General features: G+C 42.3%; 1 protein-coding gene across 3 annotated transcripts; it reads right to left on the minus strand.

The window, feature by feature from the left end:
* Window positions 1-626: 626 nt before the first annotated feature.
* Window positions 627-26057, minus strand: rab11fip3 (RAB11 family interacting protein 3 (class II)). 3 transcript variants are annotated; one of them, XM_058620495.1, is made up of 14 exons: window positions 23159-26057; window positions 17151-17244; window positions 15191-15267; window positions 12483-12655; window positions 9514-9714; window positions 7110-7247; window positions 6343-6378; window positions 6143-6236; window positions 5755-5999; window positions 5352-5433; window positions 5135-5272; window positions 4888-5043; window positions 4042-4182; window positions 627-3945 (listed from the first exon to the last, which is right to left on the minus strand). In XM_058620495.1, exons 1-14 carry the CDS (start codon window positions 24809-24811, stop codon window positions 3832-3834), a joined length of 3342 nt encoding a protein of 1113 aa, XP_058476478.1. In that variant the 5' UTR covers window positions 24812-26057; the 3' UTR covers window positions 627-3831. The 3 variants fall into 3 exon arrangements, with proteins under 3 accessions (XP_058476478.1, XP_058476479.1, XP_058476481.1); XM_058620496.1 differs by lacking the exon at window positions 7110-7247; XM_058620498.1 differs by lacking the exons at window positions 15191-15267; window positions 17151-17244; window positions 23159-26057 and adding an exon at window positions 13580-13737.
* Window positions 26058-26271: the final 214 nt, after the last annotated feature.

The following is a 26271-nucleotide window of genomic DNA, read 5'->3' on the forward strand; positions in this document are numbered from 1 at the left end:
ACAAACGTGACACATTTGAAGGTTTTTACGGTAACGCTTCCGATCCAATGCGTCAAACAGATTTGTAAGGACATCGACATCCGGTTTTCAAAATAAAAACACTGCGCGCACCATTATATTAGAGTGCGCGTTTGAAAGCACATTTATGAATGAGAAAATTATGAAGAACCCTAACCCTCGCAGCTATGTTTCAGAGACCATATAACTAGACTTTCAAAGATGCGCTTTCTAACGTGTACTTTGAAGGCACGGCGTTTAATGTTTTATCTTGTAAACCGGATGTTAATGTCCTTACAAATCGGCCTGGGTCAGTGGATCACAGGCTCTTTATTTTTCTTTTACCGTAAAGGCCGTTGTAAGGAGGACGTTAAAGATTTAGCGTCAGACAGTTTGACCGCAGAAAATAAAAGATGGAGTAAATCTGATAAAAAACAAAACAATATTGTAATATTCGGCATTAATTTAGGGTCAGTGTGTCATGTGATATGGAAAAACAATAATATATATCCATATAAAATACCATTAAGAACCATAAGAACCATTCCCATACAGGAGGCTTGGAGTAATTGAGTCAAATATTACACACAATATGCAAACACGTGGTAAAATAAAGACAAAACACACAATCCTTTTTTATTTCCATTTATTTTTCTAATCTTGATTTCACCGCTTACCTTTAAATGTTCTCTTTTTTACAGTGACTGAAATTCTATTTTCCCCAGATATCAATTATGATTAGGTCATTAGGGGATTTTCCAAAAAATAATATACAGCTGTAAACAATACCATTATAATTTATACATTTATCTCTGAAAATAGGAATTAATTTAAACTCTTATACGTCTCTTTTCTACAATGTTCTCTTTCGATCTTCCCATGTCACGCGAGGGCAAAGCCATGCACTACTCGAGTAGTGACGTCTGTGCCTTGAGCAAACTTTCTTTGGACACACCGCGGAAGTGACCGTGAGAGAGAGGAGGAGGGAAAAGAAAGAAAAAGTACACTCAATTATTTATATTTACAGTTTAGTCTTCATTGTTATAATTTAAACAAACTGACAGTCACGTGGTCAGTGCTGTTGTAAGGGCTCATCATCAGGTAAGTTGGAGGCAAAGTTTGAGACACAGAGGCACAGTGTTTGGACTAGCAGGCAACTTTCCTCCTTATTTTCCGTTTAGGGAACGCTGAGAGTCTTTTTGAGAGTCAATTTGGTGATTTTTGAACAGGAACATGCTCCTAGAAAAGTGTGATGATGGACCCTGACGGATAAAATCAGTATTAGTATTATTAACACTTGTCTTTGGTCATTTTTGAAAGTGGATCTGGTTAGTGCAATCGCCTTCAGCCCCCGCTAGAAGGGAAGGTGTGTTTAGCTCTGTGCTCTCTCATGTGTTAGTCCTCAAACTAAATGTCTAAAAGATGACAATAACAACATGGACCAGGGAGAGGATTACCTCTAATCTAATCTAATCTGCTGTGTTCAGGGGCAAACTTCCAGTTCTACTAAAAGGCAGGATACTGAACTAATAAGCAAACCTGGATACGAGGTTCTCCTTGTTGTACATTATTACGTGTAACAATGCACAACTGATGGATTTTAAAGCAATCAATCAATCAATCAATTTATCAGTCAAAACAGGCCAAAGATCTGAATCAGAGAAGAACAATAATAATAATAATCTATTTCCATGCAGTACCTGACTCCCGGGAAGACAACGGTATAAAATGCAAAAATCTGCCACATATCTGAGGTCACGACCCTGAAGAGGCTCGGTCGCGTCTGCGTCGTGGAAAAGTGTGACCATTTCGAGCAGGTTGACATTCGTCTCTTCATTCAATCAATTCTCTCACTGTGAACTCGTGCTCTCTCTCTCTCTCTCTCTCTCTCTCTCCCTCCCCTCGTGGAATTCAAAAAAATGTACAAATCTATTTTCCAGCAGAACGAATCACCAAAGTGTGAAGTTGTTTGTGTTGAATGACGAATAAATATCTGCATGTGATTTCAAAACAAGAAATAAAAGAGAAAAAAGAAGAGATACTGTACACGCTACATGCTCGAGAAGAATACATCTGACAGCCATCTCTCAGCATAAGACAAGAAAAAGAAATCTTTTTCTTTCCTCGCTATAAAAATACCTAGAATCTAGAGTGAGTGTAGAAAAACTTTTACATGTACAAGTCATTTACATCCAAGGCCATTTTTCCCCATGGAGTGAAGAAGAGAAGTGAGATATATCATTTCAAAGGTGAACAGGGTGAAAAATGACAAAAAAACAACTGGTGTCCATTTTCCCTCAGAAAGACGTGTCCAAAAAGTACTGAGGCTGCACAGCACCGGTACACAGCATCAGTCTTTGAAAATGCAGATGTTTCTTAAGGAGAGCAAATAAAGACCTACTTCCTGCCAGTGTCCACTTTCTTGTCAAGCATTATTGCTGCCAAACGTCTGCCTGTCGTCAATATTGCAGCTCAGGTCTGGAAAACAATAAAACTGATCAACAGTCGGGAGGAAAAGCTCAAAACTCGTGGTCTCATGAAACTTCTCATGGCTATATGGCATTGTTATGGAAACAGTGTTTGTTTTTTCTCTGTACATATGGGTGCTACGTCTACGACGCACCAGTCTGGAGCAACAAATCCGATATACTTTCATCTTCATACGGGGCCTTAAAATATATTCCATTTTTTTTTACATTTGATCCCTTCATAATAAAACAGTTTTATGAACAACAACAAAAAAATGTAGTGCAAAGTACAACCAATCATTTGATTCTTCACAAACAACCTCCCAAATGTCAGCGTTTTTTCAGTCATAAACTCCACTGTTACCGGCAGCAAACAAACAAACAAACAAACAAACAAACAAACATTGATCACCTGAATCAGCTTTGCTCTCCGTCACTTTCACTCAGCGAGAGAACACTCGGGGTCAGGTGGGCCGAGCTTTTCCCACGATCGCTCGTCAGTTTCCCTTCATGCCTAATTCAAGTGTTTACAGAGCGACGAGGTAAAAGTACATATACAGTGTACTTTGTCCGTTACAACCCGGCCCACCTGAGCTCTGGGACCCTGTTTCATTGTAAAAATAAATGAGATGAAGCACATTATGAACCATTTCTGACAAAAACCACTTGGTCATTTAGTGTCACAGAGCAAAAAAAAACAAAAAAACACAAACAAACGCTCAAACACACAATTGACCCTCCGGGCATTTCTTAAAACCCCCGAGAAACGTCCCTCACTTGGGTTCACTGGGAAAAACAGGGCACAGTGTAATTATAGGGACTGTGAGGCAGCACAGCAAGACTTGAACTCTTTAAAGACGACTCCTGACCACAGCTTCATACGAATCTGTCTCAAAGGGATAAAAACACAACTCAGCTTGGATCAGGAGCCGCAGCACACTCTGCAATAATCACCTTTCATTTAAGGCCTTTTAAGGTACAACTGTTCACTGTATCATTGTTGTGTTTCAGCTCAATCGTACACTGACACTGTTTCTACTCTGACCACTTGTTCACAGTCATTCTCAGGTTCCTCTGGCCAAATACATGGGAGTCACCAGAACCCAAGTGTTTAAGGAGGGCACACACACACACACACACACACACACACAACCCGAACAAGCAAGAACACACTTGAGGGATCCCCAACTGAATATAGCTTATGTTTCACTGACGTCCACGGAGTTCATGTTTGTTTGGAGTGTTTGGTGGAAGATTTTGGGTGCGCTGTTGATGTTTTGATTTGATTTTTTAGTTGTTTTTTTTTACATGGTCTCTGGTTAGTTTTCTCCAGTATATGTATGTCTCCAGCCTGGATGAACGGCGTCTATTTGACCTCGAGAATGCAGGGGTTGGACTCCATGATGGCCACTATGATTTTGTCAATGTAGTCCTGGAGTCTGTAGTTGATCTCCTCCTGTTTGTGGACCGCCTCCATGAGCTGGAAACAGGGATGAGTGGAGATATAAAAAACAACAACAACAACAACACACACACAAAACACAGTAAGCCTCGTCAATCCTTTTCCTTTTCTTACCTCTGTGCGAGATACAGAGTTGATCTCAGCTGCCAGGGAGTCTGAGAAAGGGGCCGACATCAGGCTCTTGGCTCCCTGGATGCTCAGGTTGATAATCTGCCCGTTTAACTCGTCGTTCTGCTCTTTCAGGCTGCGGTTGTCCTGAAGGAGTCAAGTAAAATGGATCGTTAAAGACTGAAAACACTTGATCATCCAGTCTTCTGTTCAGGACACCTCACAGTCACAGTGAGAGTAACTCCTCCTCATACGCTGCAACGACATGAAAAACCCTCAGCGCTCTATATTAGCGATTCACCCGTTCACTCGTGAGTCACCTGCACCTGCTCCTTCCTACATCACTGCATTTGGTTTGCTTTATTTAAGATTTATACTTTATTAATCCCCTTAGGGAAATAGTTTCTCTGCATTTGACCCATCCTAGAATTGATCCTCCTAGATGAAGAAATGAAGTCAAAGAAGGTGAGAAAGAAAAGACTGGACTGTGTTTGTGAAACAAGTGTCTGTGTTTATATTCTATACAAACACTAATGACCAGCAACATACACCTCAAGTGTGTATGCATCAGTCAGTGTGTGTGTGTGTGTGTGTGTGTGTGTGTTTACAGGTGGCAGACACGCCTCCAGCGTTTAGAGTTGCTGAATTTTACACAATTTAAAAGCTAATTTTCAACACTGAGAGACTTTGTTAATGACTCACAGTTGTTAAGGGGTTAGTGACACATTTTTCTGTGAGGTAATATATTTGACATTGCTTTGCACACTCGTTAACTACTGCAGGCTAGAGGCTCAACACCGTGTGATCAGAGTGACAGAATGAGAAAGAAAGAAAGAAAGGAGGCAGCGGTACCTGTTTGAGTCGCCTGATCTCCTGCTCCAGCTCGGCTTCACGTGTGCGGGCCTGATACTCCTGCAGTCCCGCTCCGGGTGTGCGTCCTCTCTTCGACTCGGCATCCAACTTGTACAGTTGTAGGTGCTCAAGCTGTTTACGTAGGTCTTCAATGAGCTGAGTGTCAGAAAGCAAACAAGCGACGTCAGTTTATGAAGTCACCGGGTATCGTAGAAAACGAGAGGTTAAAGGGCACAAAACACTTCACCTCCTGCATGCACTCCTTCTCCTTCTGGCTTTGGTGGCGCTCGTGGCTCAGCTTGTCACTCATCTTCCTGCGGGACTCCGTCTCGTCGTTTAGCCTGTCACACATGGCCTCTGTCTCATCTTGCAGCTTCCTCTTTTCCTGGATATGAAAAAGAAGTGAGTATTGTTTTCCAGACCTGAAACCAGACTGAGGAAAGATAAGATACTATTGTTCTGACCTCCTCTAATCTCTCGATGTTTGCTCGTAGACAGGGAACACAGGACCGGAGCTCGCTGTTCTCCTCGTCCAGCTGCTGCAGCCTGAGAAACACCAACAGATACAAAATACTCAACAGAACCAACACAAAGAAACTACTGCTGTAAAGTACACATACACTGCATGCTTGTGTTGGACCAATTAAAATAGCTTATACTCAGTGGCAGATAATGCCAGTAGGTGGCAGTATGGAAGCATTTTCCTGCCAACAAACAATATGTTGGCCACTGAGACTACCTGTGACTATAAAACAAACACACCAAACACCAACTACATGCTGGTTTTGGACATTTTTGCCGTCTAAATGTCTCGTGACGAACACATTTTATACAATAAACACACATTGATTGACACCAAAGACTCACCTGGCCTGCAGGTATTCCAGCTCCATTCCTCTGTCCCTCTCCAGTTTGCTCACGGCCTCTTTGTGGCGCCGCGTCTCCTGCTGCAGCTGTTCATCCGTGTGGACCTCCTGCTCCTTCAGCTGCTCCTCCAGGGCATTGGCCCGGTGCACCAGGTGAAGGTTCTCCTGGCGCAGCCGCGAATGCTGCTCTCCCGAGGCCTCGGACTCCTTCTCCAGCTCTGCCACTCGACGCTCAAGGAGGAGCACCTGGAAGAAAAAAGTGAGCGCGTTATGATTGGCAGAGAAACGATAGAATATGAGACAAAGCTCCGTCCATTACAGGTAAACACTGACAGCTCTAGGAGACACAGGAACGGCACAGGCAGGTGTTTCTGAGTTAACTCTGTCACCTTGTCCGTGATGTCATTGTCAGCCATCTCCAAGATGTCCCGCGTTAGGTCGCTCATGGTGTCCAGAGTCATCGAGCTGTTCTGCAGGAGATGTCTGACACAAGAGCACAGGGAAAAAAACACATGTGACCTCGTGCCAAACACAACTACTGCGTTGGAACTGGCAATATGAGAGAAATCAGAGCGACTGTTTATTTTACCTTGCTACTTTCTTGCTGGACAGCCTCTTGCCAGCACTGGACGAGGAGCAAAAACAACAGGAAAGATGATTAGGAAGAGAAAGAGGACCTTTTATCCACCCCAGTCCCTCCCTCTCTCGTACTGGGTTCTACAGCAACGTTTATACAACGTAAACATACAAAAATACTGATCTGGGATTACGTGAGCTAGATTATTGTTAACTGATTGCATTACAGAAATGCATAACGGACGAAATCGGATTTCAGATTTAAAAAAGTTTTTGTAATAGAGCTACTGGTCAGTAATCCTGGATCAGCAAGTTTGTTCCAAAAGCTTTAAAAAGCTTTACTCCACTACAAGCTGGCAGTTTTACACCTGGAATGAAGCATGGAGGTCATGACATGAAGAAGAGAAACAATACTGAACATCACTCACCTGTGATACCTTTAAAAAAAACAACCATTTTCATACATGCATGGATAAATGATTGAGGGACACATCATGAGTTCAGAAGCAGCCGAACTTCCTTTTCATCTAGAAATGCGATATTCTAACACTGCAACTCACACGCCAATGAAAGAAGAACAGGCAACAATGTGAAGAATGAATGTCTCAAACAAAAAGACACTGTAATGTATGTGCGCTTGCATGTATTCTATAAAACACACACACACACACACACACACACACCATGTTGTTGCTACGCCAACACAGCATGCACACACGAGGAGAACAACGACGACACACTGCAAACTCACTCACACACACACACACGCGCGCGCGTTACCTAGTCATCTCTAGGAAATTGAGACGAGTGGAGAGGTCCTCCAGACGACTTATTTGTTTGTGACACTGGCTACAGAAAAAGTCCAGCGCCTCCTCCCTGAGGAAGCTCTGAAAGCGGTCAGGGAGAGGAGCAGGTGTGCTGGAAAGAGGAGGAGAGGAGGAAGAGGAGGAGGAGGAAGAAGTGGTGAGTGCTGGAGAAGAAAGGGGGGACGTGGGGGTGCACCCGTGTGGGAGAGTAAACTTCTGAGGCCTCTGTTCGCACCTGGTATTAATACACTAATGTGTCTTCAGTGACCTCGTGACTAATTGTGATATTTAGCGCGACTATAGAGCGCCAATCGATGGATGATGTCACGCAATCCCATCATGGAACGTTCCACCACTTTGGCATGAAGCCACAGACCTACGTTACATACCGGGCTAAATGCCAGGGGAGCTTGTCCTTTCACTTGTCTGTTTCCATTAAAAGTGGAAATGGAGGACGGCTGTTGTCCCACGGGAGGACAAAAACAGTCGAGGACGAGCAGACGTTTTTACAGGATTACCAAAGACCCAGAGACACGGCAGAATTGGATCACTGCCGATGGAGAGGTTGGGAAACCCCACGCAATCTCAGGTAGAGAATTCAATACTAATTCACTTTTTCATATCGTGCTCATTTTACAATTTCATTGCCATGTGTAGACGACGTTCTCGGGAGTTTACCTCAGGTCTCCTGGGCAGCATTCTAAGGGTCAGATCAGTTCAGTCTGATTGCTCAATCTGGGCAGATCTTAAGCATGCAGTCGTCTCTGACGGCTCAAAAACCGGCACTGGTGGAGTTCACACACCGAGTCGTGTGACTTGAGATGCAGAGAGCTTCTCTTCTCTTTTATGCATCCCAGACCACATCTGAACGCAGTTCGACTGGGCTGCGTTCACACCTGCACTCAACTAAGGCGGATGTATTAATACCATGTCTAAACAGAGGCTGCAGGTGCACACGGTGTTGGTAGAATCCACAGAGGAGTTTGACACAGTGTGAGTGAAACAGACGTGAAACAGACAGTGTGTGCCAGTGTGGCTGTGGTGTGATTTAAGGACAGTGGAAAGAAACACAACATTCTAAAAAGGGAATGTGTTGATCTCTCTCTTGTGTGCTGATAAGATTCGTTTCCCAGCTTCCAAGCGATCTCGTCTGTTTTATCTTTGCAGACGGCTCAAACAACCTACAGGACTATTTCATTAGATATATATACATTTCCACATTTGTTAGAATAACTGAAAAACCAAAAATCTGTCACATACAGCAAATTAAAATAATTGTATGTAAATGTATGTACATTTAACCTCCACTTACTTGAAGGTCTCATTTACTATTTGCAAATGAGAATCAGAATTAATTAATTAATTATTAAATAATTAAATAATTAATTAATTAATTAATTAATTAATCGTTAGGAGTTTTTTCATGATTAAAACAAGATTTCTGATCGCTTTAGCTTCTTAAATGTGAATATCTTCTGGTTTCTTTGCTCCACATAACAAAGAAATCGTTAAAAACTGAAAGACATTCGAGAATGTCATCATTTCCAGGTTTGACAAACACTGATCAACATTTTTCAGCATTTTATCGACAGATTAATCGATTATGAAAATAATCGTTAGTTGCAGCTCTAATATTCTAGTGTGTTAGTGTCCCTGTAATGATAAAAATGACTCCTACAAAACAGTGAGGCTGTACTCCAATAATCAAGTTATTTCCATATAGTCAACAGACAGAAGTTGGCTGTACAGAACTTCCTGGCACAGCAAATGACAGAAACATCACCCAAGTGGGAATTGCCCATTATTCTGCATTGAGTATCTGATTAAAACAGAGGAGCGGGGAGTAAAGATGATGACGGGGAAAGAATTACACAGGGAACGTGCCACAAAGAGGAGAGAGTGTTGGCCGCGTGCTGTTGTTGGATAGACAGTCTGAGTCTGTACTATCACAAGTCAGGAAAAGCTTCTTTAAACACTCTGCAAAGATATTTGAGCGAATGCAACAAAACATGGACAGCAGTTTTTCTGACGTCAGCACGCCAGTGAGAAAGCCACAGAGATGTACTTCATTTATCTTGCCCTTCACTGAGAAAAGGACGTCCTTCACATAGCTCTTATCATTGCTGACCTCTGTTGCCTTTTGTTAAAAGAGAAACATTTTCTCTGAGCTAACGCAAACAACGGCACTTACAGCCTGGACCACGCAGCTGAGAGTGTAACAGTCGCACACTCTTATCGGGAAGCGTGCGCTGCAGTCTGGAGCAACTCATATTTGTATTCATGTCAATTAAAAGACCTTCAGGCTGTGGAGTTTTGTTAGGAGGGAAAAAAGTCACTTCTGAAATCAAGAGAGCAACATACGAGTGACACGCTCATACCTGGGAGACAGAAGCGAGGAGCCATTGACCTGCTCCAGGGGCTGCACGAGAGGGGAGTCGCCCTCCCCCGCCGTCCCATCCACGCTGCTCTCCAGCAGCAACTCCGATGTGTTACTTTCACCAAAATCCTCAAAGTGCTCCTCCTCTCCTCCGATGACTGTCACCAGGGAGTGGTTGTGGAGCTCAGAGTTCAGGGAAAACCTGAGGGAGGCAAGAATGGATCACACTCTCAGTATGTGTGTTCACTTTTCACAGTAACCTTCAGGACTAAGCCAACCTTTCTAGGTAACAGGCTTTAAAAAGGCTGGCTGAGAGTTGGGCTTTTTGACCTAGAAGCTTTTATATGACAAGTAAATCCCACAGAGGTACAATTAATCTCCCCACCGGAAGAACAGGTGTCTGGACACGTTTCTCACTTGTCTTTAAAAGGTAATCTGTTAATTCATATGAATCCCAAATGCTGCTCTGACAGAAATGAAATATCCATGATGGCAACAAATGTGCCGTTTCTGTGAAGAACTCCAATGATTTGATCTCCATTGAACAGGAAAACTAACTTTTCCTGTTCAATGTCCAACAGGATATATTAGATGTCTTAAGCGCACACACAGGATGAGGATGTTCAAATCAGCAGAAAACTTTTGCTTTCTCAGCTCACAATGACAACGTCCATTCAGTCTGTTTACAAGAAATATGGTTTCCATCGGACTAATCCACGGCTTTAAATTACAACCTGAGAGGCTAAAAAAATCCCTGTCCAAGAAAAATAAGCAATCGCACTTTACACGCCGCCTTATTGAATCAGAGAACATTGCCGTCTCAGCAACAATTACTCTATGTCACGACCAAACTGCTTACAATTCTAGAACAGCCATTTTTGTAGCCACTTACCCTTTAGCTAAGTTCTTACTGCACTGTCCCACACTGACGTCCCTCAAACAGAGCGACGGCGAAGAGCGAGAACGCATCTTGAAACGGCCTCTGCTGCCCTGGCGTACAAGCCGTGGAGCAGCAGGAGTCAAAACCCCAGACAACCAGAGTGGAATCCTGAAGTTTCACCGGTTGCACCAGGTTAAAACAAAAAACCAGACACTCTCTTGGGTACTTGGGTATTAACAAAATGTTTTTTTTGGTCCTAAGGAGCTGCTGATCTGCAAGGCCACATGACTAACGGTCCGCGCCACCCAAAAAGACTCAAGGCAGCACAACAAAGGGTTGACTTGGAGGGGGTTAATCAGATTTGAGGCTAAGCAATGGCCAACAGACAGTCCTGCTGACGCTCCACGAAGCAAATATGTGCGGGCACACGGGTAAGACAGAGGAGGGCGGGGGAACTTAATCCTGTTAGATTCTTAATCCTCACTTCAGTGCATATTCTCCAACATAGACTAACCAGTATGGGGCTACATGTTTTATTTAGCTGAGCAGGCTCTAGGAAAGAAAACTTAGTAAGTTTAGGTGCATTACAACTCACAAGTTGTCTGGCATGATGTTTTTGAAGTGAGAGAACATAAAGGTCAGAGTCATACAGTAAGTGTGTTAGGTTCCAGTCAGCAGCAGACTTAGGAGAGCAATGGCATGACTAACTATAACAAAGGGAGAGGGTCAGATTAGACCATTGCAACAGAAAGGGGGGGGAAACAGGGAAAACAACACAAAAAAAAGTGCCAACTCAACACTTCCTGGAATTCAAGGATCAGTCATGGAATGGGAAGTCCAAACACATCCATGTCGAGCAGACTGCGCCAATCGGTCATCGAGCGGGAGAGACAGGTCACGCAGTCAGCAGATAAGGTTGCTCTGTTCTACGTTTCCTCTCCTGAGTTTGCACTAAAGGCCATTTCGACAAGAACACTCGTGGACCTCATCAGCAGCAGCTGCCATTCAAATCCCCCAAAAGAAGCTCATTTATTTAACTAATCATTTACTCGTTTATTTAATTAATTAATTAATTAATTAATTAATTAAATAAATAAATAAATAAATAAATAAATAAATAAATAATTAATTAATTAATTAATTAATTAAATAAATACATACTGGTACATCAACAGGGTCTGATGTACACTATTAAACCTTTCTGTTCTACCTTTGATAACCATGATAATCAAAACCTACTGTTCACTGTGCTCATAATCACGTCTACAGAGAGTAATTCATACTAAACTAAATATACATGCATAAAGTAAATATAACACCACTTAAAAAGCCTTGACTTCTGGCAATAAGTGGAAAAAAACCCAACTATTTCTGACGTAAAATAGAATAAGTGGCCACTTTCCTTAACAAACCCCAAAGGATCCTAGAAGTCAGTCCAAAGCAAACGTAACCTGAACATCCAGACAAAGTGTGAAGCTCTCAAGTCTCTTTTCAGTCGCTACAAAACAACATCCACTTTGAAACAAAACAAGGAAGAATGGGGGAAGGACTCAGTTTTCAAGGTTTCTCGTGCTTACGCCGTGCACATATCAAGTCTACCCTGAACGAGCGTTCCTGTTCAGCTGCACAGAAAATGTGCCAAGTGTAACCAGGTCCACATTGTGTCTGATTGAATTGTAAATGCATCATTTGTTTCCAAAAGAATTCAAGACACTGGGTCGATAAAGTTGTACCTGTCTGCTGCTTCAGTTTAATCGGCCTGTCTGCTGACCTAAATAGATTTAGAATGATCCAGCCCAGCACACAAGACTAATGAACCATGTGATCTGTGTGAAAGGCCATTTTAGGGCACATACAGTACACGCTACACTTTACGGTAAATTCTGTAGCGAATAGCAACTTCCCGACAGCATTACAGCATTGATCTGGTTCTCATGACGAGTGGATTACAACTGATGAAGTATGACATAGTTAATCCAGGGTCACAAACAAGTCTTTCCCTCACTAAATGTGAGCAGATGACGTACAGTACTGCTCCAAGATGTACGAGCACATTGGTCAAACCTGACAAGAGTCCAGTTTACACGCACCTGTTTCCACCGTCCTCGGGGTCGTGTAGCGTGGCTTCAATGCCGCTGTCCGTCTCCACGTCCTCATGCATCTCGGGGGGTACGAGTGCCCCCGTGTCCTCATCAGTGAAGGTCTCGCACTCACTGTACGTGCTCTCGGAGCCCAGGTACGCGCTGTCAGTCACCTCATTTTGCTGCGGTGACAGAAACAGAAAAATTATAATACACAGAGAGAAGAATGTCCTTCGTGCTGTGACTGTACAATCAATGCTGATTTCAATAGTCCACCAAAGCAGGGCTGCAACTTGTGATTATTTTTTATAATTGATCACACAATTGGTTCATAAATTGTTTTTCTCTAATCTCAGAATGAATCTCAAATGTAAACCAAAATTCATCAGATATAATGATTTTTTTGTCAGACGAAGCAAAGAAAGCAGAAAATATTCACATCTGAGAAGCTGACAAATCAGAGAATATGTTTTAAATATAAAAAACAATCAAACTGATTAAACAATTATCAGAATAGTTGACCATTATTTTAGTAATGACTGATAATTGATTACTCCGCCCTACACCAAAGTAAAAAAAGTACTATATACAAACTATAGTGGCTGCAGTTAGTACTGGATTGTCACATTCAAATAATAACATGGTTTTAAATACATATGCAATAATAATGCAAATAGATGGCGGTGACCTTCAAAGAGTTGTTACCACCACTGTAAAAAACAAACAAGATCATAAACTCAAAGTATACTTTCAAAAAGGTGTCTGAAGAAAGGAGCCATTTTAAAGACGCTCTATTTTCATTCTTCATGTCAGGGCAGCTGGTGGTGATGCCATTGCACCAACCCACAACAACCAAACAGAGCACAGAGCATAAACAGACCTTAGGGACAATCTGTTGTGATTCAGATGGCTGAAGAACCTGCTGTATAAACACCTCCAAGCAACAAGTTCAGATAAAATAAGCACAAAACACCAAATGTTCCAACACAAAGACTTGCCAAAGAACAACATCTCAAGCGATCAGCGACTGGGGACAACGTGTGTTGGACTATAAAGCAGCAGCAGCAGCAGCAAAAAAGACAGGTGAGTCATACTGGAAATCATACCATTATAAATGAAGCAGCAGGAGTTGCAGGGCCCAGCAGGCTGTCCAACATGCCCAGAACCATTCTCTATGTCTGGACTCACTGACAGGAAAGCTGGCCTGTCATGAGAGCCTCCTAATAATGACTACAAATGCTTCCTCACACACAGAGAGAGGGGGAGAGAGAGGGAGAGAGGGAGAGAGAGAGCAAGTGAGGGTATATTGAAAAAGTGAAAAATACTCCCAACACCATGTTTAGCTTCACTGGGTGGTCAGAGGGGTGGAGACACACGAAAAGTCCAAAGAGTAACAAGAAGTCGGCTGTACTGCTCAATCAGCTACTGCCCTTAAAGTTAAAACGGCACACCATCAGCTGAGTAACTGCTTAATCTTTCCTGGCTCCTGGGAGCTCAACGTATAAATCATTAAGCCATCTTCTACATGTCCCCGGCTGCACGGTCAACAAGGCTGCACTGTACATCACAACATCCTGCCATAACTGACACAGACTGTGTGCCAGCAGAGAGCTAACGTGCTGTTATGCTGTAAAACTGTCAGAGTCAGTGCAAGCACATGTTTGACTTTTGGGTAGAACAATAAAAACATTGGTGATAACAAGTGGAGAGGCTGCCGTTACAGGCATTAAGTCTGAGATGAAAATATGAATGTCAGCAAACGGTTGAAAATATTTAACTAAGAGGGGGGGAAAGTGGGCATTGCTTTTCTCTTATGCCTTGCCTCAGCTCCACAGCCTGTCCTCGCCTGTTTTGAAAGCAAACAGGGCTCGAACAGCACAGCCTTTGACAGAGAGGAACCCTTTTCTGCCAGAAAACGCAAAGGGGAAAAACAAGGCAATGGACACAGGTGTGGCAACTACTTCAAACACACTCAAACTTTCCCAAACCGATGTGTATGGGTTCCAGTAAACAGCAGTTACAGCAACTAGACAATAAATAATAAATGTACATTATCTTAGTGGGAAAAAATATAATAAACAAGTTTATGATACTCTTTCTACAATAAACACCTGGAAATGTTGTTTTCTCTCTAGGTTCCAACACCTTTTAACAAGGTCTGCCTTTATGAGCTGCATTTATTAATATGTAGCACAGCACTTACAACCTACACCAAGAGAGGGTGCTAGTGCTGTGCAATGTACCACCCAAAAACAGCAGCAGCAGTAGGCTGATGTACTCTGAGTGCATACAAGTGCTGAGAAGTGCGGAGGCCAGCAACAATGACAGTTTAAAAATACAAGTTTGCGTGCACAAGAGGAGGCAAGAATTCCATATACGCCGACCACAACAAGTCCACACACTCGTGTAAAACTCCAGGCACATTCCAGCTGATCCAATATTTGTGAAAGAACACTCGGAATTGTAGCCTGCCAGATGCTACTCAGTGTCAGCCAAACCAGGGTGTTCAGTCAGTGAAACATTCACAGAGAGGTAATGATAGCTCTGCGAGCCACTCGCTGAATTACAGTGGGAAGAGTTAAGAGTGCACATGGAGTTCAGTCCGTGACCTCCACGCTGTACCGTTGTTTGCACCACTGGGAACTGGAGGCACAACAACTGGGAGAAACACACAACTAAGAGAGGGAGAGAGAGCAAGAGAGTGAAATGTGCCTCACCTCGTCGTATTCCTCGGGACAGCCCACGGCTCCATCCCCTGGACTGTAGTTCACACTGTAGAGCTGTGGCTCCGGACCTGCAGATGTGAAAGAAAGAAGACGGCTTTAGTATTTGCACAATAAACACAAAGCCAAACAGCAAAAGGAGGGAGGCTGAACAAATACACGGCTGGTGTGTCCTATGCAAACAAGCGTCCTCGTTTGAATTTCACAGTCCATTTAACGTTCTTTAAATATCTATTTTAATTATACTTGCATACCTGGTTTTCATTGTTACATTTAACAGTGTAAAATACAAATGTCCATGAACAAATAAACAGAAAGTGAGACAGCTAGGTGAATGATTCAACAAAAATCTATTTCACAGGTACATTTTCAGAGAGATTGGGTTTCTGTTTACTTGTGTGACATTCAACGGATAATAAATAGGTAAATCATTAAAAATGTATGCTTAAAATCAAGTCCTTCATTCTTTATAATGCTTTTTGATGACTACTCATATAAACTGTGGTGAGTGTAGTGTAGAATTTTTAAATTAGATAAACATTTGTTTTTTTGTAATTTCATTTTGCAAATATTCATGTTTGACAAACTGATATATCATTTATGATATAGTCCTGTACAGATATAAAATGTGTCCTAACTGCTGTTTGCCTTGTGCCTTTAAGCAACCTGAGCATGAGGAAACAATAACATTATGTAACCTTTAAACTCAAGGGTTATCACATTCAATTCAAGAAGGAAATGGACAAAATAAAAATATAAAATGTGTCACTGTGCTGACAGCACTTATAGATGAGCAGTGTAACCTGAGACAGGCAAACAAGATGGAGTCCCATCAGCCACCACGGCTCCTGTGTCTAGTAAACAGAGCTGTGAATCGCAGCCCACTGAGAGACTGGAACACAAACAGTGTTCTCCAAAGCTGCCAGTAGACCCAAGGGTTTTTTAATCCCCATGCCCACTGCTATTGTGTCAAAGACACACCGCACGCAAAGGAAAGCTGGCCTCTGTTTGAAGACACACCTGCAGTTTTCTGGCACGCCCACAACATTTAAAAGGACGCATTTTTTCGAGGAGCAATTCTGTTTTTTTGTTCCAGGACATGCCGGAGCCACTACAGGGGACAAGGCATTTCCATAGCTGGCAGGCCTGTTTTTATTAAAATGCTTTCACAGACAAACACGGCCAGAAGGAAAAAAAAATAAGATGAGGGTGCTACCGACAATGAACATCCAGCAATAGAAAACAGCCAGAAGAGTCAAGCAAAAATGTTACACAAACACTGGGCTGGACATGACACCATGGTCACATGATTTGCGCATGAGCCAAACAAGCCACCAAAACAACTTTGCTGACATGATACAAGACTAATGTAGTCATTTATTTCCCGTCTGTGAAGTCACTTCATTTGAGATTGGGCCAATTGTGTTTGCAAGATTGATGGTGTTATGCAGTGCAAGCCTGCTTAGCCTGTTTGACAACACATGATTACGTGTTTTGTTAATTTGATAACAGAGTGTTGAAACTAGTGACCTACAGAGGAAAGAGAGAGGACATGGCAGAGCGAGGACAGTAAATAATTCAGCTGAATAGGACCCTCCGTCCAATCCCATTCCTCCGTCACTCCTACAGTGAAACCTCGCCAATCGGCCCATCTCATGCTTTCCAGTGCATGACTTATTAATGGTCTGAGAAATTGGAGCTGCACAACCCAGAAAGCCTCAGTGAAAGAGTTTCACAAATCAATCATGTCGTAGTGACATCACCACAACCTGTTCAGAATGACAACCCCGCCTCAGCAAAACTATAGATGCGAACACAGAATGTGTTAATGAATAACTGAGGTGTCATGGGTTTACTGGTATAACAATAACAATAAAAAGGTGAGGTTATGTGTGATATACCAAGAAAAATGACACATTTCTTTGTTTTATATAAGTTCATATGATGATTTTACCTCCATTGCTGATTGCAGAAATTCCCCGGTGGAAGTCTTCAAAGCTGATCACGCCCAGGCCACTGGGATCCAGAAACTTGGTCAGATCCTTTACCTGAGAGGATAAAAGAAACACAACAATCAAATCTAATTTCCTCACAGTCACAGGATAAAATAAAATAGGCTTTAGATGACGTAAGGGCAAGTTTTCGTGATGTTTGCATACAGAATAAGGTCATTTAATTCCGGTGACAGTCCCAAGTGTTACATGATGAACTTGAAGGATTTTGATTCGACAGCAAAAGTTCACCAATAAAACACTTCAGCAGAAAAAGAGCTTTTGCAGATGTCAACTGTTTCTTACTTTATTGGATTCAGGGCAATAGTGGGTTTACAAGGGTTTAAAAGTGTATTAGAGGGTAGTGGCGTCTTTATACTTTATACTGTGTGATACAGAAACAGTATGAGGATGAAAAATCCTGAATGCACATTCAGAAATATGGAGCAAATATCACAGAAATGCTGCTGTGCTCAAGTGTTAAACGTGTTACATAAGTACACCTACATATTGTATATTTCTACTGCCAGTAACCTGGCAACAAGATAGTATGGGCTTCAGTAACTGCAGGGAAATTAAGACTGAAAATTGTCTCCTTGTGTTTGTGAAAATATATCCAATCTAATCAGTACACGGAGAGTGTTCACACATTAAGATTCCTTGCATATTATTGCACCAGTTAATGCTTACTATTTTGATAGCTGGCTCTCTTAAGACCTCACCTGTAAAACAAATAACTGTGTGTGTAGCTGCAGAATTACTGGTGACGCCATGCAAACAATTTCTATTTACACAAATAATAGACCGAGTCAAATACCGTCCATCACAATTTTATACTAACCCATTATTACAGTATAATTTCAGGGGTGTGTGTGTAACACAAAAAACTAGCTGGGAGGGATCCTGGGAGTATGTGGGGTGAGGTTTCTGTGGTGTCGGCTCACTTACTCCTTGGGAAAGCAAGCACACAATGCAAACATAGTCATTTTACTGAGACTTGTCTCTCTCTTCTGGACTCCTGTTTATATCGGTAACATGTAAAAACAAGTCAATTTGAATTAAAAATGCCGATCTTCGACTCTGCGAGTTGACTGCGAGAACTGAAACTCCGACTTAACTGAAACTGTGAAAACCCCTGTGAGTTATGATGTGGTGAGATGAGGGGGGAAAAGCTGATGTCACTGAACGGTGGTTAACACTGACATGGTAAGTTTAGCGTGTGGAAACAAGGTACCTCCAACTCCCCACGTATGCCACAGAAAAAGCTCTCTATACGGCCAATGTGTGATAATACTCTATGCTGAAGGAAGACAGAAGTGGAAAGAAATGGGAGGTTTCTGTTCCACAGAGCAGCATAACGGCATACAGGAAATATATTTGTTCCTTGCAGATACTCACAAACACCTCTGCTGAGAGAAGTGAGAAGAAGGAGTGTGAATGAGGAATCAACTGAGCATCTGTGGTCCTGATGATATTTCTACTCCACCGATAATGATAAGCAATAATAATAAGGGTTGCTTAAAACAACACAATGGCGGCAAATTCAATATTTTTCCCTTTTTCCATTAGTTTTATGTTCTATGCCAATTAAAATGCCAAATATAAATGTTGGAAACTGTGTTTCATCGTCATCCTTGCATTAGAGAGATTTACTATTTTGCCAATGTAGCGTGCGAATGCTCTTCTTTTAGATCTATGACGCAGTAGATATTGTACTAGAATCGTGAAAAAAGTGGACAATAAATTCAATAAATCACAGGTACATACTCTGACATCCAAAGACAATCATATCAGTAAAAATCCACTGTACTGTAGAAGCGATCCATGGCCTATATCAGAACTGCTGTACTGTCTGTACAGCAGTGGCAGGCCCTCAGTTCTTGTGAGCAGAGGCTGTTGGCTATTTCTAGGTCTGACCTAAATCTAAAGGTGACTTTAATGTCAGTTGATTCAATTATTTAGCCCCAACAACCCGTAGAAGTGTCAGTTAAACAGCGTGCATAGCTGCTCAACTCACAAACAAAGAAAATGACCCAACACCTGCTGATGCTTTAAGTTTTTACCCTTTTGAGTTTGAAAATACAGCTCAATGTTATCATTGACGATGCACTGTGCAATCATATGCAAAGTTAAACTTAACTGTCAGTTCTTCTGCTTAGCGGAGCAGTGAAGGCACTGTGGTTTTTCTGTTTCCTCTATTTGTGTCTAATTAGTGCCGGGGCACGCCTGACTGCCTCCACACAGACCACTGTTGTGCATCACCCCATGGAGAAGAATACCCTCTGGAGAGGTAGTTTTATCCTGGAGAGAATTTCTCAATTGCTCCTTAACAAAACTCCCATAGCCATGATCATAAACTTGGTGGGTTGGCAAAAAGAGGGCAAGAAAAAAAGACTGGATGATCTTTGAAAATAGGATATTAAATTACACTAAAGTGAACTCGAAAGCTAATCTTTCAGGGAATGGGGCATTCCATTATGGAAGGGCAGTACATGCAAGCAGCGGGTGAGGGGTGAGAGGGTCGACTGACAAGAGAGAGACTGAACCACAATGCAGTTCAGATTAGCTTTTGTGAATCAGGGTCAAAAACCAGCGGTCGTTAGAAAGGGCTTTTCATAACTTTGGTGCAAACCTGCAGGGCATTTCACTTAACATCATAGTCAAGCTTTGGTTGAATCTTGACTACGCTGTTAAATTTCATTACTGCCTTGGTTTCAGCTCGTTAGTATTATTTCTGGCTTAGCATACGGCTAGCTGTTTAGGTATAAAGTAGGTCTTCCTACCATCCACTAAATATCCAGTTCTTTAAGCTGATAGAACATAACATCAGTCACCTTGTCAGTCCAAAAGAATTTACTCAGGCAGAGCACCCAAGCCAGCTTGAGTTGCTGTAGCTGTAGCTCGACTGCCAATCTTATTAAATGGGCAAGCCTGACTTTGAGGAATTTGATTCATTACAATTTTAGCCATGCTAAGATATTTACGTCTGGTTTTAGTCTGACTTTTTTGTTCTTGTGTCATATTAATGACATAGATGACCACCATAGCCACCATGTTGGATGTATACAAAAGCTGCTACTTTTCTGTCGAGACCGCGTCAAGCTCGTCTCTAACACACCAGGTGGCTTCTTTCCCCAAAAAGCCATTATGGTTGCTCTTTGAAATAAAATTCATACACTGCATTTTGTCATATGTGGCCCTGTGACACCGCCTATCGCTCCAATGTCAAGATTTGCATGCTACAAGCACCAGCAAAACATGCAAATTCATCATCTTCAATACTGGTCTCCGACAGGTTTTCTGGGACATTTGCCAGGTGTTAAAGAACAACATGCGTACAAGGCATGCTAATAGCCATATAACATCATAACAATACAAACACAAAGGCTTACTTAGAAATACACAGTGAACACAATCTGCTAACCCTTATATACACATTATATAGTTTACACTCCTACAAGCACAGTCTGACCTGTGGATGTCATTTTAATCATTATAACTTAAATTATAAGTTAAATGAGTGTTTTTTCCACCCACACTGCTAAAATACCACTATGGTCCTTATTAAAATGTCTCTAATCAGAGCCACTCATGCATGAAGGTTATTCAAAACTCTATTATCTCAAGATGCCTGAAACACAAGGACAGATGATGACAACACTTATTCAAATGTGAAAAGCACATTCATGTGTGTGTTCCAAAATGATATGAGAGGAGAAAAGCATTCGCTACCTCAACATTACGGGCAGGCCTCGTTAGATCAGCCCCGATTTTTCCACTGATCCTTGACTGCAGCTAATGGAAGCTAAATCCTCTGAGATGTTATAAGTAGTATTATATAACACTCCAGAAAAATTCTGAAGAACAGACTGACGGCAGCCTTTTCATTTATTGTACTGTAATTTAGAAGAGGACAAAAATCTGAGAAGACATTCCCGTAAGGACACAAATTAGCTTCTACAGTTCCTGTAATCTGATAGCTAAACACAAAGGAACAAGCAGAAGTAATCAATCTGTACAATTTGGTTAACAATTCAAGACACCTTAAAAGAAACTGCTTGAATCTTGACTATTCAGAGGAGAAGTCCACCGGATACCACAGAGCAAATGAATAACAGTAAAACAGACCACACCTACACAACAAAATCTAAACCCAATATCATGTAAATCTACCACTTTCACTGCTGCCTAGCCAAACAACAGGTGGAATTGATTTACATGAAACTAAACATGACAAAAGACACGCTCTCTCCCTCAAAACAAGGTCACGGGCAGTCGGTGGAAGGCACCCAAACCATGAAGTCCCTCTGAGTCAGGGAAATACATTTTACTCTTAATCCCTCAAAATTCCCTGTCTGGGAGCCACAGATATCTATGACCAGACAGTGGACAGATCGGGGGAATAGAGGCGCTTTGAACTGGGGGGAGAGGGGATTAAAAGCATTAGCGGGGCCAGCACCATGCTCTGTGTGTGTGAGAGCGGCAACAAGTACCTATACTTTCAGAGTTTCACACAAATCATTAAATACACAGGTTAATATTTTTCCAAATTCCTTATGTTGACTGAATCTACCTCCCACAGAGATTTAAAAAAGAGATACATAAGTTGTTTATGAATACTTAGGGCTTACTGAAGTAAGAGATAAAAGATATTGAAAAGAATAGGCAAAGCATGCTCTTAGAAGCACAGTTGTCAGCTACACAGCTACGCTTATTTCTTTTTCCAGTTAGGTGACATTATTGTTTGCATCCATTCCTCTATTTGCATAGGGTGTGTTTAAATTGGATGGGAAAAGAAACTACTTTTGACTACTTTTTTGAAGTAAGGGTTTTACAAATTATTAAAATGGCTGATGGCATTATGATGATTATTAGAATATTCTTTTTTATTGTTATTATTATTATTAGTATTATTGATTGCCAGTAAATTTAATTATTTTACAAAACTGCTTCATTGACTCTGAAGCACCGCACCACCCCTTCTCTGTCATCAACACTGATGTCTTAAACAATGTTCTGCCTGCAGCACTTTCTGACTGGTTTCAAGCCAAGCGTAAACGCTGATCAACACTGAAAGCTACTGTGTACACAGGTAAGTATTTGAGAACTTAATGTGACGCAGCTTCAGTGCACGAGCCGAGCACTGAAGCACTATCAAAAATACTCAACTCTGAAGTTTTATTTATTGCCAATACACGTAGGTTAAAACCATTGATTACCAACCCCCTTGATTACTAATAATTAGTGTCACTCTTGAAATTGATTGATCAATGGCCTTTATATATTTAATTTTAAATTTTGGATTTAACTTGGGGTTCAAACCAAGATCTAAATGTGTTGTTTTACATGGGTGAGGGTCACACAGCATCTCACAAAAGATGACCCCCAAAGCACCGGATATGCAAATGTGTTCACATACCTAGTACCAGGCCTAACAGAAAGCTCAATATGCTTGACAGACACTACAGTCTGGCAACCCAAACTCTTGAACACTCACCAAATACAGCTCAGTCAATTCCAGGTATGAATTTGACAGTTTGCAGTTTGTATTAGTCAAATAAATTAAACTAAATGTTCACATTAAGGCAGAATACCTCAAACTCAAACTTTCAGCAAAGTTTAATAAAAAGAAGATACCAATATTGCTTCTCTATATGAAAACTTAAGGCGTTCCACCGTGATCTGTCACTTGAAATTACATTTTGCTAATTTCTGACCGTGTTTTGGGGTTCAAATGGGTTTTAGAATAATGTTATGTACTTCAAAGTGACACCAACCAGATGAATTTCACTTGATTGAATTATTCAGACTCCTTTCAGGGAGCACTCTAAGTTTCAGCAGAAAATCATCTATAAATCATTTACACGTATGGAGCTTTATATGGTTTTACATAGCACTTCACTCAGCATGCATTACGCAGTTACTGCCCACTCTAAAGTAGGAAGGCGAGAAGAAAAGCAAGAGATCTCACCTGATCGGCTCCATAAGCAGCAGCAAACTCCATAAACTCCTCAATCCGAACAAAGCCATCTCCATCTTGGTCTAAAGCGTCGAATACGGCTTTTAGTGGGGAGACATCTTCCTCGCTTGTATTCTCTGCTGAAACCATTGGCAGTGAGTCATCTACCACCATCTTAGAGAGAGAGAGTGTCTCCACATTTTGCTCACTAGTCCATCCAGCCTGCGGAGAACTGTTTAAGTCGTGAACTGAAAATTCAAAAGAGGTTATTTCATGACAGTCTGATCCATCGCGCTGGTTTGTGTCGATCACACTGCTGTCCTCCTCCCTCTGTTCAGCTGCTGAATCAGGAACACTTCCACTTTCTAAATCCTCCTGTGGCTTCAAGTCCCAGGTTCCCTCTTCATTGACCTCATCAGCAGTGAAGCCCAAATCCAAAGCCATCGCCTCATTCTCTTGATGTGTTGCTTCTGAACCAATTCTGTCCTCCATCAAATCCTTAGACGCATTCTCCACAGAGTAACACTCACTGCTGAGATCACCCTGAATAAACACATCTTCAGCCAGAGACACAGTCAGGGATGAGGGTTCAGCAGACAACACCAGAGCAAATGAGTCATTCTCACCTTGATGCTCAGATGTCAGATTTCTACTGACACCACCCTCTGCTTGTTCCACCTCTGATTCCTCTTTTGATAAATGTAAAGATGTACCTGTGGAGTCCACAGAGGCAGGACTGGCTGGGCACAGGCTCGGACTGCTGTCACAATCTGGAACCTCAAAATCCAACAAAGGCACACATCCTGCGTAACACTCCAGTGGTGTGCTCATGTGGTTTTCTTTGAAGCAGCTCTCAGGCAAACTTTGCACAGTAGTGCTACTGGTTACAAGCAGGTCAGTCACTTGATCAGGGAATAAACCTTTGTCTCTGGTTTCAGGTGACCATGTGTCCCTGCTCTGCGAGGGAGGGAGGCCTGCCTGCTCCACTTGTGACAGATCTAACAGCTCCTCAGTGACACCCTGTGGGTCCAACTCACCTGAAGACTCAGTGTTGAGACAAGTGGGTTCATTAGAAAGGAGATCCAGCAACAAAAGAGAATCCCCCGTGTTGGTCTCGGGAGTCTGTACGGAAATCTTGGATGGTGAGGCAGGTTCACTGAGGCTTATTAGGTCACCGTCACCAGTTGTGGCATTTGAGCCCTGAAACAGTTCATCCTGTGTCAAATCTGGGTCCACACAGGCAGAGTTATTTTCAACCACAGGAGTGAGGTTGGGAGAAAATAACCACGATAAGGTACAGTCACTGATTTCATCAGGTTCAGCAGTTTTTTCTATGTAAGACAACTCCTCTAGATGAGTACTATCGAGAGAAGCTTTAGAAAGTGTGGGCTGGTCAGCGTCAAACTGGAAAAATCCATGGGAGAAATCAGAGATATTCATGAAGTTGCCCAACTCAACTGTGTCCTGAGAAACCTTTGCCTCCTCACTCTGATGGGATGTTTGCTCCCGGTCACTGTCTCTAAAATCCAAACCTGTCTGGCCACTCTTGTTTTGACAGAGAACACCTCTGTTGTCTGAATCCAGGGTGTGAAATCCAAGAGGAAATGTCTGCTCTGTCTCCCACTGAGTGTGCCCCAAAGGGCCAGACAGAACTGTCGGCTCCATCTGTCCCTGGTATAAACTTTTGAGAAAAATGATGATGATGTCTTATCTCACGGCTGTTGTCAAGACCCAGCGCTTCACTCTTAATGCCATGTTGTTAAATGGCACTACACCTTTTTGGTGGAATCTTAAAATGAATGTGTGTAAATACTACAGGCATTTTTAAGCACTGATTCTAAAACAGGCTGAAACTTGACAACATTAAGGTATAGTTTGATGTATAATTTCTGATAGAGACACTACCAACGCCAATTAACACGTTGTATTTGTTCTTTTTACCTCAGTGGCTGCCTTCCACATGTCCAAAATCACGTCTAAACACTAAAAGTCAGATGAAGTCGTGACTCACTATGTCCCTCTCTGTCACGGCAGATCCACTCCCGGTTGATGTCAAATGTTTGAGCTTCGCCACATCCAGCGTCAATAACATGCTCCACTCCAGCCTGACTGTTGGGCAAATCATCCAAATAAAATCCCAGAACTGAACTGACAAACACGGACGGCGGCACCTCCGCCACTTAATCCAAATTTACACGGCACAAATTAAAGAGTTTAAGTCGCCGGTGTTTGTCAACATTAGCTTCCTTAGCCGATTATCCCCATCTCATCCGCGGCGAGTTAATTTGACGAGGCGAGGAAAAGCCAGTGTGCTGTGAAACGTCCACCTCCGCGGCTGTAACATGAATGTTTATTCTCTCCTCACAGTGCGGTTACTTAAAATATCACCAAATGTGTCTCCTCGAATTAAATTAAGACCAGCAACCGAGGTTAGCTCCTCCTCTGAGCATCCCACTTCTCCCGTATCATTAGCCTGTTAGGGGAGTCTGCTAACAGGCTAGCTAGCGAAATTAGCCTATTAGCTAGCTAACACCCCCTCCCCTTTTCCAGTCAAATCAAACCGAGCGTTAACGTCACTGCTCCGCCGCTTAAGATGTATTTACACGGACAGTCGCTTCTGTGGTTGTCCAGTGTTGTGTCCTCATTTCGGTGCCGCTTTCCGGCATATAATCCACCTGTGTCAGTGACAGGACAGGCCAGACGGGGGACGACACGAAACGTCAAAATTCCTCCGTTATCCTCTTCTCAAACACGCACCTGTCTCACATCGTCCGCACCCTTTGTGGCGAAGTACGCGGTATTAGATTCGATCGGCAGACTCCATCGTGTTGCAGTTAGTCCACCGCTGTTGATCACAGTCAAGAAAGGCTCTCGCATCAGCATCAGCAGTGACCCATCCTCCTCCTCCTCCTCCCCCTCCCCGTCCTCCTCCTCCACATCATCCGCCTCCTCCTCCTCTTCCAGCCGCATACACTCCACTGACGTCTCACGCAAGCGTACTAAACAGGCCGCAGTATCATTTTCGGTGTCATAGTTGCTAACAGCTGCCTTAGGATGTGTGTTTCCGTGCATATAAACAAAACAACAATATTCTCCCCGTGTTTGTGAGGCAGAGAAACGCAAGG

This window comes from Solea solea, chromosome 21, assembly GCF_958295425.1.
Source record: "Solea solea chromosome 21, fSolSol10.1, whole genome shotgun sequence".
Lineage (NCBI taxonomy): Eukaryota > Metazoa > Chordata > Actinopteri > Pleuronectiformes > Soleidae > Solea > Solea solea.